This window comes from Mytilus trossulus, chromosome 6 (assembly GCF_036588685.1).
Source record: "Mytilus trossulus isolate FHL-02 chromosome 6, PNRI_Mtr1.1.1.hap1, whole genome shotgun sequence".
Lineage (NCBI taxonomy): Eukaryota > Metazoa > Mollusca > Bivalvia > Mytilida > Mytilidae > Mytilus > Mytilus trossulus.
The window spans coordinates 56,248,917-56,264,401 of NC_086378.1; the positions used below are offsets into that span (position 1 = coordinate 56,248,917).

At 31.5% G+C, this 15,485-nt stretch overlaps 1 protein-coding gene across 1 annotated transcript; it reads left to right on the top strand.

The window, feature by feature from the left end:
- Positions 1–10,576: 10,576 nt before the first annotated feature.
- Positions 10,577–14,191, top strand: LOC134721563 (uncharacterized). The gene is made up of 5 exons (XM_063584661.1): positions 10,577–10,704; positions 11,178–11,318; positions 12,076–12,216; positions 13,018–13,138; positions 13,577–14,191. The coding sequence occupies exons 1-5, from the start codon at positions 10,653–10,655 to the stop codon at positions 13,800–13,802; spliced, it is 681 nt and encodes a 226-aa protein (XP_063440731.1). The 5' UTR covers positions 10,577–10,652; the 3' UTR covers positions 13,803–14,191.
- The last annotated feature ends 1,294 nt before the right edge of the window (positions 14,192–15,485 follow it).

Consider the following 15,485-nt stretch of genomic DNA (forward strand, 5'->3'; position numbering starts at 1 on the left):
TATCATTCACCGATAATTTACCCTATCGTACTCTTTTATATCAAGGTTGTATAGAATTATTTATCCAGAATATATGATAGTACTGGTATAATTGGTAATTAAATGCTATATGAATAGTTGAATCAATTTAGCTTGTCACTAGTCTATCGCATTTTAGACTTTCATTCAAGATGACAAAGCTTGTTTCATTATCTGTAGGTGAAAACATGTAAATTGACAACCCTATAGGAATATTTATGCTAGAATTATTGAAAATCAGTTTAAATCATTACCTAAAATATTACGTAGGTGAAATGAGCTCTTTACTAACAGTTTAGACAATCATTATTAGTCTAGGTGAGTTCTGGTATTTTTTACTAAACAAACAGCATAATAAAATTTAAAAAAGTGATAATGCAGATCCAGCAGAAATTATATTTATTAATTTTCAAACCTGTTTTTATTTCAGGTTATTAGATCAATATTTTTGCCAATTGGCTCTGTGGTCAGAAATTTTAAAAATGATCGAAGTATGGAACGGCCATTCCAAATCTGCCAAATAATACAAAATACATCTATTTTCCCTTTTAGCAAAGTGTTCTTAAGATGAAGATTTAATCATAACTCATTTGATACGATAAAAGGGCGATGCTAGTTTGCCGATCCTCTACACTCGTAAAACATTAGGAATATCTTAACCAAAGGAGAGAGAAGAAACCCGTCAAGGAATGCTTGAAGTGAATTTCAAGTTGAGCGAGGTTGACAGTATCTTCCTTTTTAACACTGGTGAAGGGATAATACTTAATTGAATACCTTAAACATTGTCTGTAATTATAACACAGGAAATGGCCAGAATACTAGTATACAACTGTCAATAGTTGGGAATTACAATTTTCAATTATAAGGGATTGGTCGGAAACATAAACTGGTCCGCTATTCCATCTAAATATCCGCTCCGAATGTTAGTGTTGCGATAAGTGAACACATCAGGGGTCCAGTTTGTCTTTCCAGAACCATTGCTTATAAAGATGACTATCATTAACGCCTTGTGAGCATGATATCGTCTATGCTGAGGGTCTGTATAAAAGCATAGTAACTGTATTAAGACGATTAGCCAAGTACTGTTATAATTGTACTAATTGCTCTTACCTACATTGTATAATCAGTATTGACACGTGACATTTTGCAGATTTCGGTCGTCAGAAATCATCGTTAATCTGCTTATAACAACTTGTATCTAGATTATATAATTCTGTCTGTAAAACTCGTAATCCTAATTAAACAAAACGTTAGTTGATTTGTTAGACGTAGCTTAGTCACTAACGATAGTAAATATCGTAAATAACACTACTAAAGTGCCTGACGGTCAGTGCAGCTTGATACCTATATACGTGTAGATATTAATATATCATTACTGATATACGGTTAACTTTCCACAAAATAGCATCTTAATGTCAAATTTTGGCATCCAATATCGGGTTAAAATATGTTTATATTAAGTGGCATAGTGTGTGTCGCCGACAGAAGACATGCAGTGGTTAAGTTTGTAGACTTGCTCGTGGTCTTGAAACGAAAAAAAATCTAACGACAGTATTACAGTCCTCCATTTCAGAATTCTCATGACATGATAATGGTCAAATACTCGAAAAACCAAAAGTGTATGATTGTGTAGAATTAAAAAGAAAATAACGTATATGTTTAAAGACATAGAGAGTAACTGCAGACAAAACTGCCGAGGTTGTCAACGCTGGTGAAGCTGTATATGAAATAAAATGGACATGAACAGTAGATATACTTTCCCGGTATCTCACAATGGAGGAAGCTGTCAAATTACTTTTTGTAAAGCAAAATACCTGAAAGGTATAATCAAGGACCAAACAGAAGACAACACTTCGCAAATAATTAACGCTGTACGAAGCTGTGACCTTTCCTTACAATAAAGTAATTTAAGGGCCACGAAGAGTAAACAAAACGTCAAGTGGTATAATGTTGTAAAAAGGGGGTTATGTAACCTTCAATGAGCAACCACAACAGTAAACATACATGTAGTATGCCAATAATTTACATTAAATGAACTGTTCAAATTAGGTTACGCAACAAAGAGTACATAAAAGGTAGAATTAAGGACATTTAGAAAAGACAAGAGTGCACATTCAAGTAATTGAAGATTGATTAAACTGAGACCTGAATTATTTAATGTGAAGGACATATGGACTAGATCCAACAGCCCTGCGTAGATTACAACGCTGGTTAAAGTTGTGACCCTAAAATGTACATAAATCAGTAGTTGTCGTTTGTTTATGTAATATATACGTGTTTCTCGTTTCTCGTTTTGTTTATATAGATTAGACCGTTGGTTTTCCCGTTTGAATGGTTTAACACTAGTAATTTTGGGGCCCTTTATAGCTTGTTGTTCGGTGTGAGCCAAGGCTTCGTGTTGAAAGCCGTACTTTAACCTATAATGGTTTAATTTTTAAATTGTTATTTGGATGGAGAGTTGTCTCATTGGCACTCACACCACATCTTCCTATATCTACATAAAGTCAATAAATACTTACCAAAACTGTACAATCAAATAACACAGAGATGAAACCATTATTATCTTTAACAACCTACAGTATATATTTACTAGGGAAGATGTGTACTCTCTATCACAATATCTCTGTGTTAGGTAAGGTTACAACTCAGTCCAGCGTTATTGGACAGTTTTACTATTCTTAACATTGATTTTGAGATTTTGAAAGTCAGTAAATAAACCTATCATAGATACCATGATTGAAAGTTTATATTTACGCCAGACGCGCGTTTCGTCTACAAAAGACTCATCAGTGACGCTCGAATGATTTTTTTTAAAGGCCAAATAAAGTACGATATTGAAGAGCATTGATGACCAAACATTCCTAAATATTTTGCCAAATACAGCTAAGGTAATCTATTACTGAGGAAGAAAGGCCTTATTTTCCAAAACTTTCAAGTTTTTTTAACAGTTAGTTTGTAGTTATGAACATATCAATGATAACTAATGTCAACACAAAGGTGCTGACTACTGGGCTGGTGATACCCTCGGAGAATTAAAACTCTACCATCAGTGGCATGGACCCAGTGGTTGTAAATAAAGTCATCATAGATACCAGGGTTGAAAGTTTATATTTACGCCAGACGCGTAATGTATACTCAGTGATGAGTAGCTGATGCAATTCCATATTTGAATTTAAGTCCGAAACAATGGAAACAATCAAGTGCATTGCTGACGTCAATGCGTTCTCTTTTAAGAAACGGGAACGTGATTACGAATTAACAAGGAAATAGGTTCAAGTATCAAAACAAATCGTTAACACTTATAAAAAAAGATATTGAAATAGATTCATTACGGAATTGGAATTTGATATATATTGGACAATTTGATAATGCGTCCGCTCTTTTGATAAATGCTTTTAAAAATCGGTAAATCTTTCTCTCGAGTATCTAGAACAGAATGCAATTACTAAACAAGGAAATTTGTCGTTATGAATTTGTAAAATTAGCTCCCTTGATAGTAGTCATTTTAACAATTGGTTTTAAAATTGGATGCTATAATGTGCTGTCGTGTGTATGAAATGATTTTATTCTAGGAAATATTTGACCAAAATAACATTGATTATTTAAACTACTTCCGCCCAATTTAATTTCGATAACATCCAACATTAAAAATTTTAAATTTTACAATAACGGCGTTTTCACAACAAAAAAGTAATCAGACCAATTGCAGGTCAATTATATTTTATACAACATTCCATTTGCCGAATAAAAGTAAATACCATAATTGTATTATACTCTTTATTAGTTTTGAACATAAAATTTGTAACACAAATATCGGTGCAAAAATCACAACTTCCATTTTTTTTATTGAACTCGCAAAATTTATGAATACAAGTACAATTGCATGAATAAAAAGTGCAGTTCTGTACTTGTAATTTAAATAAACAGGTTGTTATTCACTACTGTTGCGTTCTATAAACTGTCATTTAATATAGTTACTGACTATTCACCGATGTGAACTTGATTTCTTCTACCAAATGGCAGCCAAAATAACAATGAAACATAAATTAAACTGCTGTTTTATTTTAATATGTATTTATAATCATCTGTCATTCCTTTTTAATGTACACAAAATAACGAACTATTTTTATACTTTCAAAGATGTACACAGGCGCAACAAGCAACTTCTTTACTCGTCTAATGTTTCTTGTTTAAAAGTAAAAATAAAACATTAAACAGAGATAGTCTTTAGTTGTATAATGTAATTGGCAATCTAGAAAGAAATGGATGTCATCTTCAATAGGATAACCACTGGATCATTTAGTATCATTCATTAATTAAATGTCTCTTTTTTTAGTCTACCTTAAGTGAACTTAATCTTGTCTGCAATTTATTACATTTTCCGACCCTTCACCATGCTATGTTGTGTCACTCAGAGATAACACATAGAGATAATATCTGTGAATTAGTGGGTAAACAAAACAAAATATCTTAAAATATTATGATATGTGAACCTACTGCATTGTAAAATAATGAACATCAGACTAGGCGATACAATTTTCCTTGTTTGAGTAAGAGAATATTTGTTCTCACTTAACTTGATTTTTAGGCATACGAAGGATGTTCTGCGTATGAAACACAAAAAAGTGTCTTTTTTCATTTAATGAAAACTTTCCTTATCTGGTAATGTGCAAAAAGAAACATTCTAACTACGTTATCAAGAGAAATGAAAGAATGACTGACAGATTTACAGACCTCGTATTTCTTTAGACAATTTAAAAAATAGCTTTATATTACTACACCGCTCCGATTTGATGACTAAGACAAAAAGTAATTTCATCATAAATATAATAAGGGACACGTTTCTCAATTCGAATGATTTTAAGGTGTTTCATTCTTATCATGATGTAATGTTTTGATAAACATCTTCTATTAATTTAAATTATCATACAACGAACAATAACTCCAAAGGATGTAGATGCATGTGAACCACAGGCACTTGTCTCAGAATATTTTTTTCTTATATACCTTAATATTATTAGTCACGAGCTTTGCTCTCATCCCATATGGAATTTACTGACCCCGTATATATCATATTTAATCATATTTAGTCACTAACACACTATATAACTGATACTATTAAGGCATATAGGGGGAACAATCTGAGACAAGTGCCTGTGATGTAAATTAAGAATTCCAATCAAGATCTCTTAAATGATATTTGATGCTCATTTTAGGCGATAAATCTGAAAGTTTTATGTATTCTGCTTCCAAATTAAATGCAAAGCAAGTGATGAGGACAAAACAAAAGACAAATGTCGTAAATACTAAAAACGGGTGCATAAATTAATATTTGTTAAACTCAAATGAGTAAAGTGTTTGTGAAGTGTAGGCTCCAAAGAATCATCCTTGTAACCGTTACTAAAGAGTTTTAAATGTAAATTTTGATTGTCAATTTTCGGTTAGCATATTTTGTGAATTTACTAATAATTCGATTTTCCATAAATGATAAGATACCTCTAATTTTTAATGCTTTGGTCTAGAATGTAAATAATGAGATATTATAACAGAAACAAACATTATGCAGTCAATAGTAAGTTTTAGTAACCTTCAAAATTATTTTGCAGAGCTGCATCAATCATCCAACATTTCTAAAAATCAACTTTAAAATTAGTATCCTCAACAAAAAATAAAGTGACGATTACAGCATTTTTTGTCAGAGACGCGTCTAGATGAAAATGGATGATGTTTGTGCGCACCCAAGACAGGTAATCACCACCTTTTTGTGCCTGTACCAAGTCAGGCTATATATATCATGTGTTCTTATTTGTTCATTGCCTTTGTCTGTACGTCTATTTTCTCAAAGGAGATAGAATTTTGCGGTTGTTGATGTCCAGTCTGCTTTAATATTCTATGATATTAATACTTGATTATCCTTTCCTTTTAAATCAAAATCGAACTTTTTCATTAAATGCTATTTCATCGTCTAAATATAAAAACTAGGAAGCTTAAAAAGTTTCTGTCCAAGTTTCATAACAAACTATAAAAGTTACCAAATTCAGCATGTCAAAAATGTTTAATCCCAGGCTGTCTTTAAATGTTAACTGTACAAAACTAAGTCCATTTATCAGTTAAATAAGGAAAAATGATAAACATATTTTCAACAACTTTAATCTGAATACTGTATTTTGGTCGTAACTAAGCTGCTGTCAAAATTTCATAAATTCAATGAAGTTTTGGCAAAGTTATTGACGACTGAAAGGCTATTACATCAGACTGTTCTGCTTGTTAACTTCAAACCTAAATATTTTTATCAGTAAAATATTGGAAAATGAGAATTAACATATTGATTATTGATATTGTCATTTGGTCATAAAGAAGCCCAAATTTCAAAAATTTCCATGAAGGTTTGACAAAGTTATTGTTGACTGAAAAAATCTCAGATTAAATTTGAATGTGAATTGCTGAAACAATTTAGTCCATTTATTAGTTCAATGGGGAAAATGAAAATAAATATTTTCTGAATTTGGTATGGTTACTGTTTTTGGTCATGAAATTTTCATTTATCAGTAAAAACGAAAAATGAAAATCAATAATTTAAAATGTTTTCTCAAGATACTGTCATTTTGTCACAAACCAAACTCTCAGTCCATATTTACTAAAATTCGATGAAGGTTTGAAAAAGATATTGATAATAAAAAAACAGAAATCTTATTTATAAACCAGCTTTTGTCAAAATTTTCTTAAATCCCACGAAGGTTAATGACTTTGAAAAACAACACAAACTGAACAGAAATGTTGACGCCACCACCGATCGCGATGACGGAATCTAGGATCACTTTGCCTCGTTTTCACGACGTAAATAATGAAAGCTCGACATAAGGGATATACATTGCATGAGAGATGCATAAACAGAGAGATTAAATTAAACGGGTAGCTACATATGTCTGCCGATGAGACAATCATACAATGTAGATCAACTGACAACAGAAAAAAAGATGCGAACAATTACAGGTCTTCATACAACAATTCATAATAATATATAAGATGAGTTGGATTAGAAATATAAATGACACATTATAAAAACACAAGAAGTTAAAGTAAACAGTAAATCGATTTGTACCCATTAAACTGTTAAAATATTTTCAGCAGGTTTGCTCTTTTCTTTGATATATATATTTTTTTTATTCCCCTAGTATGCAAACAGTGCGTACTCTTCATTGTTCTGAAAATGCAAATGTATACCAGAAAAAAAAGTAGCATAGAGGTCGACAAGAAATGAGCGTTCTGATAATCTACAGACTCGTTGCCCAAACCTGAAATAAATGAATAGTGTACAACCTACCTTTTAAAGTGTAATCAATGGGACCGTCTTCAACCTGAAATATTGTTCACACTAAACTTGGTGTAAACAATGCAAATAATACAGCGTCTAACAAACGATATTTTAAAGTTGAGCAAGGTGTTTTAATCATGACTTTCGACCTAAACGAGAGGCGTTCAAAATCCTGTATTGGCCAAGTTTAAACTCGGCCAATACGATACAAACATCATTGTTGGTCGAGTTATTCTGTATTTGCCGGGTTAATATGTTTGTATTGTAAAGGCAGTATTTATCATATTAGTTCAATTTACAAATGACAGAGTAGTTGAAATATTAAAAATTGTCCATATATTTTATACTCTTTTAGTTCTAACGTAAATAATTTTACTCAAACTGAATAATATAGTGCAAACCAAAATGTTCCATTCATTACGTTTAAAGTAGGTGCCTGCATGAAAGATATTATGTGATATAGATACAATGGATAAGCGTTGATTCTTGAAAAAGAAACCATGAGCCCGCAGGGCGAATGGTTTGTTTTTCATGAATCAACGCTTATCCATATTGTATCTATAACTTAAACTATTGTGATAATGTCTTTTCAAAATTAAAGCCTATTCTTAATTAGAATGTATTGTAAGTGAGTTTAAATGACCATGTGATCGTGACAAACGGTGCATTACAATAAATTATAAATTTCAATTTTAAATGGTTAAAATAACACAAATACCTGTTTTACACAAGACATCTGCCCTTAAAGATTTTTATTTATCAGCAATCTGCAAATTATTTGTTTTGATAAAATGAAACATTTTTGATTTTCTTTCTAAAAAAATTGAGAATGAAAATGAGGAATGTGTCAAAGCCGTGAACAACAACTTGACAAGAAACATATATATAGAGCATATATATAAAGCATGTATCCGTAATTTTTAACAAGATGTCTTATTCTAGACACATCATGATTTTCTAGCTTAAGAATTTGCGAATACACAGATAAAATCATACTTTATTGATTAATAAAACAAAAATGGACACTTGAAAACATTTTCGTTTGAAACATGTGGAATAGCTAACAATGATCCGATTATAAACGACCAAACACGAAACATTTCCACAATAACTTGAAAAAAACAAGAAACAAAACAGGAAAACTAGAGAATAGGAACAACAACAAAAACAAAACCAGGATTCGAACCTAAGCCGACAAGGTCTAACCCATTGAGCATAACCATGAAACCTCGCGGCTACCAACCCATACTATACGATTGCCTATTATTGTATATATAAAGGTGCAATCCATGTGTGTCCGTTGTACCGATGTATATCAAATATTCATTTAAATATATATATTAGACAATTAAATCGTAACCAATTGGAAGCCGAGAGGTTTCGTCGATATATTGATGTAAGTGACACTTAAGAGAATTCATGGACGAGTTCGACTCCCAGTGCAGGCATATAGAAATTACAAAAATTAAAGGTAAGTTTTTAAAATAATTGCATTACTGAACAGAAATCAGTAAATTGGCCAATTCAACCTTAATGTAATTAGGCACACAAAGGTAACAAAAGAATATAAAATGGTGAGTCCATTTCAGCGACGGATTAAGGAAGCGTTGATTCTAGAAAAAGAATCCACGGTAAATGAATAGGCTGACATCACCACAATGGTTTAACTTTAGAAAAGGATTATTGAGTTGTGCCGCTTTGTACATTATTTTATGTATACATAAGTGTTATTTTGATTTTGTCAAGTGTTCAATAGAATGAAAGGAGATATGAATGATATTATTAGAAATCGATATCGCATCACACAACGAACAATGAACCAGTATCATTTTATTCAAAACCCACGGCTACGGTCATGTACTGCTGTTTATTTAGATAGCGTGTAAGGAAGTGCATTTCGTTTCATTTATATTTGATTAGATATCAAATGACATGGTATTTTGTAAAAAGCATTGCTATGAAGTATTTATTTCTATCAATATTTATGTTAAGATCGTCATTTTTGTAATCAAACAGATACGATATAAGATTACAAGTCTGTTTCATAAGTATAAATTGTGTTTTAAGCTCAGTTGTTTACGAGAAAACGACAATTTTTTTTGATACAGTATTGTATAATATAGAGAATAATACATGGCAAAATCCGTATCATATGTCGTATCATCCCGAGACATCAATATCAGCCCAAGGGCCTTTAGGCCCGAGGGATGATATTGGTCGAGGGTGATACGGCATGTGATACGGATTTTGCCATGTATTATACGCTTAATCATATATTTCAACAGAAGAGTATAATATTTTATGAACTGTTTTCTGATCCATAGCACTTGGTTACCTTAAGTTCTACTTGTTTCAAAGGCCTAAAAGAACTGCTCAATTATTCGAAGCACCATAGTTACCTCACAATTTGCGTGCTGCTGTTTTAAAAAAAAAAATTGTTTATTATTATATAGTTGCATTTAGTGTGCCAAAAAATATGAAAACTTGACGTTCGTGACGTCACATACAATATAAAGAACTTGACGTTCGTGACGTCACATACAAAACAATGACGTCATTAAAAAAATGACCTATTTTGAGGAAATTTTTTCTTGAGCCCAAAAAAAATAAAACTGACTTTATGTAAAAAAAAAAAAAAAAAAAAAGTAGGGGTGTGATAAAGGGTAGGGGTGCGATAAAGGGTATGGGTGTGATAAAGGGTATGCGATAAAGGGTGCGCATCAAAGTTGCCCGATATGGATTCAACAGCAGGCTATTTATCACATATGCAAAACTACTGTATTTACTACTAAACATATGATAAAGTAATAAAACAATTCATCAACTGATAAGCAAGTGAAGTGTTATAAATATAGAACTTATAAAGATAGATAGATATTTTTATTTTAAAGTACAACTTGGTACATTTCCTTTTCCATATTTTTACGTTTTCTTAGTATTATTCTTTGTTAATTTCAGATGGTAGCTCTGGGTTCTACTGGGATGTTTATTTTTAATTGCATATAAAATATCTGACGTTAGTGACAAATTTGACACTTTTTTAATTAGATTAGGAGATCTGATATTTAAAGGATAATATGTTTTATAAGACGCTCGCTTATAATGTCTCTGTTTTTGATATCATCATGATTGTCTCTTGTCCTCATTATTTTGGATAATACCAGTTTAAACTCAAGCTTACTTGCTAACAAAATGAGACATGCGCCTTTAACGGGAAGGTTTGCACCTATCCGGTTCGAAAGTGTTAACTATAAATAACAAGTGTGTTTTATTTAAAAATAATATTCTGTTACTTTTTCATAAAAGTTGACAGTAAACAATGATGCAGACTATCGTGACTTTGTTCTACGTGGTTGCTTGTGTTTATGCAGGTAAAAACACTTTTATTTCAGGTTCGAAAATAACTATTTTTATAAATGTATTAATTTTTTTCCTAAACAAATGTAATGGTGTTGGTTAACGTGTTTCAGTCATTGTTAATATACATGATAGATACAGGTGAGGTAGTGGTTGATGTGCCAATTTGAATTCCATTTCATGTAAAAGTTTAAAAGTAAACTAACGACAATGCCGAACTCCGAGGAAATTTCAAAACGGAAAGTCCGTAATCAAAAGCCAAAAACAAAAGCGCAAACACTTCAATTGAAAGGATAAAAATTGTCATATTCTTTACTTTGTACATGCAAGATGATTCTATACAAAAAAAAACATGGTTCATACTGTCGAATGAAAGAGTGTCATTAATCCCTATAGTGTTTATGATATGCTAGTCATTATAAATGAATACTTAATATGGGTTTTTTTCTTATGACAGAATAATATACCAATTAATTGTTTATTGTAGTATCGTGGCCGAGGGGAAAATATACTTTGGTAAAACCTAAATCAGGCTGTCCATCCGGATGGGTTGAAGGATGGCGATTACAGGACAACGAAGATGACAAAGGCAACATAAACTCGGTATCCAGTGGTCATCATTTTTACGGTAATCATATACTGATTCAAGATATTGATCTTATAAAAAAAAACTTAATAGTTATCCTGAAATTATAGTATGCAACATTACTTGAAAATTAAACAATGTTACTTTCTAAAATTTTAGTCAGAATTTGTAACATTTGTTTCTTGTATACCCTCTTACCTTAGACATATACATTCATCCTTTTAACGTTCAAGTTTCTCAGTCTTTAGTTCATCATGTTGTTTTTTGTATACCTTTGTTTGTCATTTTGTCTTCTACGATTAAGCCATGACATTGTTGGTACATGTTTTACTTGTGAGTTCAACCCACCAATTTTTTTCTTAAAATGTCCTGTACCAGGTTAGGAAAATGGCCATTGTTATATTATAGTTCTTTTCTCTGTGTGTTATATTTTAGTGTTGTGTTTCTGTTGTGTAATAGTTCTCCTCTTATATTTGATGTGTTTCCCTCAGTTTTAGTTTGTAACCGGGATTTGTTTTTTTTCTCAATCGATTTATGCACTTTGAACAGCGGTATACTACTGTTGCCTTTATTTGGTATCTTTCGTCTTTCTTTTTCCAAATAAATAAGGCTTCCATCTTTGTTTTACTTGTGTCAATTTTGGCTTACTTAATTTCGTAGACAAAGAATATTAAATTAACTGTTAGCAGCTTGGTGGGAAGGACTTTTTAAGTTATTACGAATACAACAATGCAACGGACACTTTCCGAAATGCACTGTTTTACCATATTAATCTCTTTTTTTCTGTTGATCATTGCAGGTGGATTTACCAAGAACACAAAAACATATTACTGTTCAAAAATTCGCGAGGAGAAGGTTATAGATTGGACCAAATGGGAATTACTACCATGGCCAAAAGGAACGTACTGTATACTAAGAAAAGGAGGATCGTGTCCAAAAGGTTTGTCAGTCATTTTTGTTTTTGGGGGTTATTTTTTTTTGGGGGGGGGGGTCTTAAATTTTAAGTTTTAACGTTCATAATTTATTTGACAGCCATATCTGTAGTTTTGAAACTTGCTCCGCAAACAACGGTTTTGCCAAATAGCTCCAACATATTGTTTTGATATTGTTACAAACACATAAAAATATAATGTCTGAAATTACTTTGTAACACTTAAGGGTTTTCACTCCGAAAAACAATGACGTATTAAAAATTTAATAAACAACCAGGGAAATAAATATACTTATCATAGATACCAGGTTTCCATTTTGCAACTACGCAAGTCGCCGTTACGTCTACAAAAGACTCATCAGTGACGCTCGAATCTAAAAAAGTTAAAAAGCCCAAATAAAGAACGAAGTTGAAGACAATTAGGACCAAAATTCTTGAAAGTGTTGCCAAATACAGCTACGATAATCTATTCCTGAGGTATATACAGGTTCAAAATACGTAGCACACTCGGATTGAGTTACATTAACCAGCTGGGGTTCCCTCGGGAGTTCTATATTCAAACACATTATTTAAAATTTCAATGAACCTGTTCACTATATACTAAATTGTTTCCCTCTCTCTCTCTCTCTCGTACATTCACTGATTGCAAAAGTTTATAATCCTGGTACTTTTGATAACTATTTATCTCAAACGTAAACAGGTTTTCAATAACATAGAAATAAGATGTTCGCAAAAAGTTTCCATGGTATAAAACTTACTGACATACTGTATATGAATAAACCATTATATATTTTTTTTAACAATATTTAGGATTTGCAAACGGACATGTTTATTGGGATGATGAGGATGATTCTGGCAGTTATAATAGTTTAGGTGGAACCTTGCCGGACGGAGCATATGGAAGGAACACATTGATACAATACTGCTGCAGGTAAAATGTATAATTATAAATAGCTTATAATTAGTCAACGAAATTACAAGTTAACTTATAATTAGTCAATGATCTTCAAGTTGACTTAAAATTGTCATTAAAGCTAAGAGTTAAACTCATAATTAGTCAAAGAAGCTAAAAGTTAAACTTATAATTTGTCAAGGAAGCTACAAGTTAAGTGAAAATAAGCAACCGAAGCTTTAAGTTAAAATTATAATTAGCAAACAAAGCTTAAAGATAAACATATACTTATACAAAAACTAGTTGACTTATAATTAGTCAACGAACTAAAAGATAAACTTATAATAAGTCAACGAAACTAAAAGTTGACTTATAAATAGCTAAAATTAATTTACTATTAGTCAACAACACTTTGTGTCAAAGACCGAAATTGTTCATATTGTTTTGTCATATTGATATAATTTAATTCATTCCCAGATCTGATGGACCAACTAATATAGCAATAGAACTTCCCACATCTAAACCGTTCTATCTTGTGAGAAAATCAAACACTTGTCAGCAGGTGAAAGGAATGAATGTCCGCAATGAATATATAAGGACAGACGACGAAGATGATGCAGGTAACGCAAACAGCTGGGCCGGAAGCTACCCATCTATAGAGGGAGGCAAGAATATACGTATGAATTATTGCTATTATGCATAAAGTCATGCATTATATATGCACTTTGACAGAAATTTGTTAATTTGTCACAAATGTAAAATCAAGAAACGATTACCACTGTTTATATTTTATTATTTATCTTTTTTTTTTATTCTTCAAATATCATAAGTGTTTTAAGTTAAGCTTACATCTATTATTTCTATCAGAGAAAAAAATCTTCATGATGATTATTGAATTTAACAATTATTTGATAAAGTGTTCGATTATTTTATCATAACAGGAAACCACATGCAAATCAAGTTTAATCGTTAGACAGTAATCGAATTATCTACATTTTTGTTTATATTTGAACGGCCAATTACTAAAAAATACAAGTTAGTGCCAAAATACTTCTTTTAAGTCTTTAAACAAATACATGATGATTATTGTAAGCATAAATCTTTGTCGTCTTTATTTGATACTGATGTAACAAGTACATTAAACAAATGCTCAGAAATATGAGGATTATTAATAAAAGTCATTGTTGCTTATCGATAAAGGTCATTTTTATCATTTGATAAACACAAAATCAGTTCAATAACTTATATATAGATAAAGGAAGATGTGGTTTGAGTGCCAATAAGACAACTCTCCATCCAAGTAATTATTCATAAAAGTAAACCATTAAAGGTCAAGGTACGTCCTTCAACACGGAGCCTTGACTCATCCCACCGAACAGCAAGCAATATTTTACTAAGTAAACTATTCAAATGGTAAAACCAACGGTCTAATCTATATAAAAAAGAGAAACGAGAAATACGTATGAACTACATATACAGACGACAACTACTGTACATCAGATTCCTGACTTAGGACAGGCGCAAACATTTGCAGCGAGATCAAACGTTTTAGTGATACCACTGTTTTTTTAAACAATAGTATAACATCACAACCTAGAAAGACTGACTATAAAATATCAATTTGAAGGCTTAACTCAATCAAAAAACGCAAATTAACACACAATGAACAAATAAATTGATATTTGATACCTGAAAGCAAACACCAAAAAATTATAAGGGATAAATATTAAAAAGTAAATAAACAGGTTTGTGAATTGGAAAGATTCCATGATTTAACAACCAAAGGGCAATATTAGGAAGGAGCTATATTAGTTTTAAAAAGTATATACATACAACTTAACAAAATAAAAATCGTACTAAACTCAGTCGAAAGTGTTTTGTTTTCATGGATTACGTACATTTTTGTATCGTAAAAGGGCAACGAATGGTAAATATAATTATGCACCTTTTTTGTTATAATTGGACAAAAGCAGGAAGATGTGTCTGCAAATTTTTCACATAAAAACTATTTAACTGTCGATTTGTAAACCTGAGAACGATATCCAATGGAAATCAGTTATTTATTAGTCATCTGTTTCATTATTTATCTATCATGAGGTTAACCCTTTGACTGCCTGGCATAACATTGGAACACGCTTCACCTTTGACTGCTAAGAATCGGCCCGGCTTCGTACGTTATCAAACAGCACCATGCAACCCTTACAACGATTGATAACGTCACGCTATTGTGCATGGTACCTGCATAGCATGGCTCGTTTTGATGACACCAGGGCAGCTGTCTGCTCCGTTGATCTATCAATCTCAAGTGTTGGGGTTTTTTTTACGGTATATGTGTTTTTTTATTTTGTTCAGTCTTTTAATTGGTGTTAATTGCAATTTATTAGTA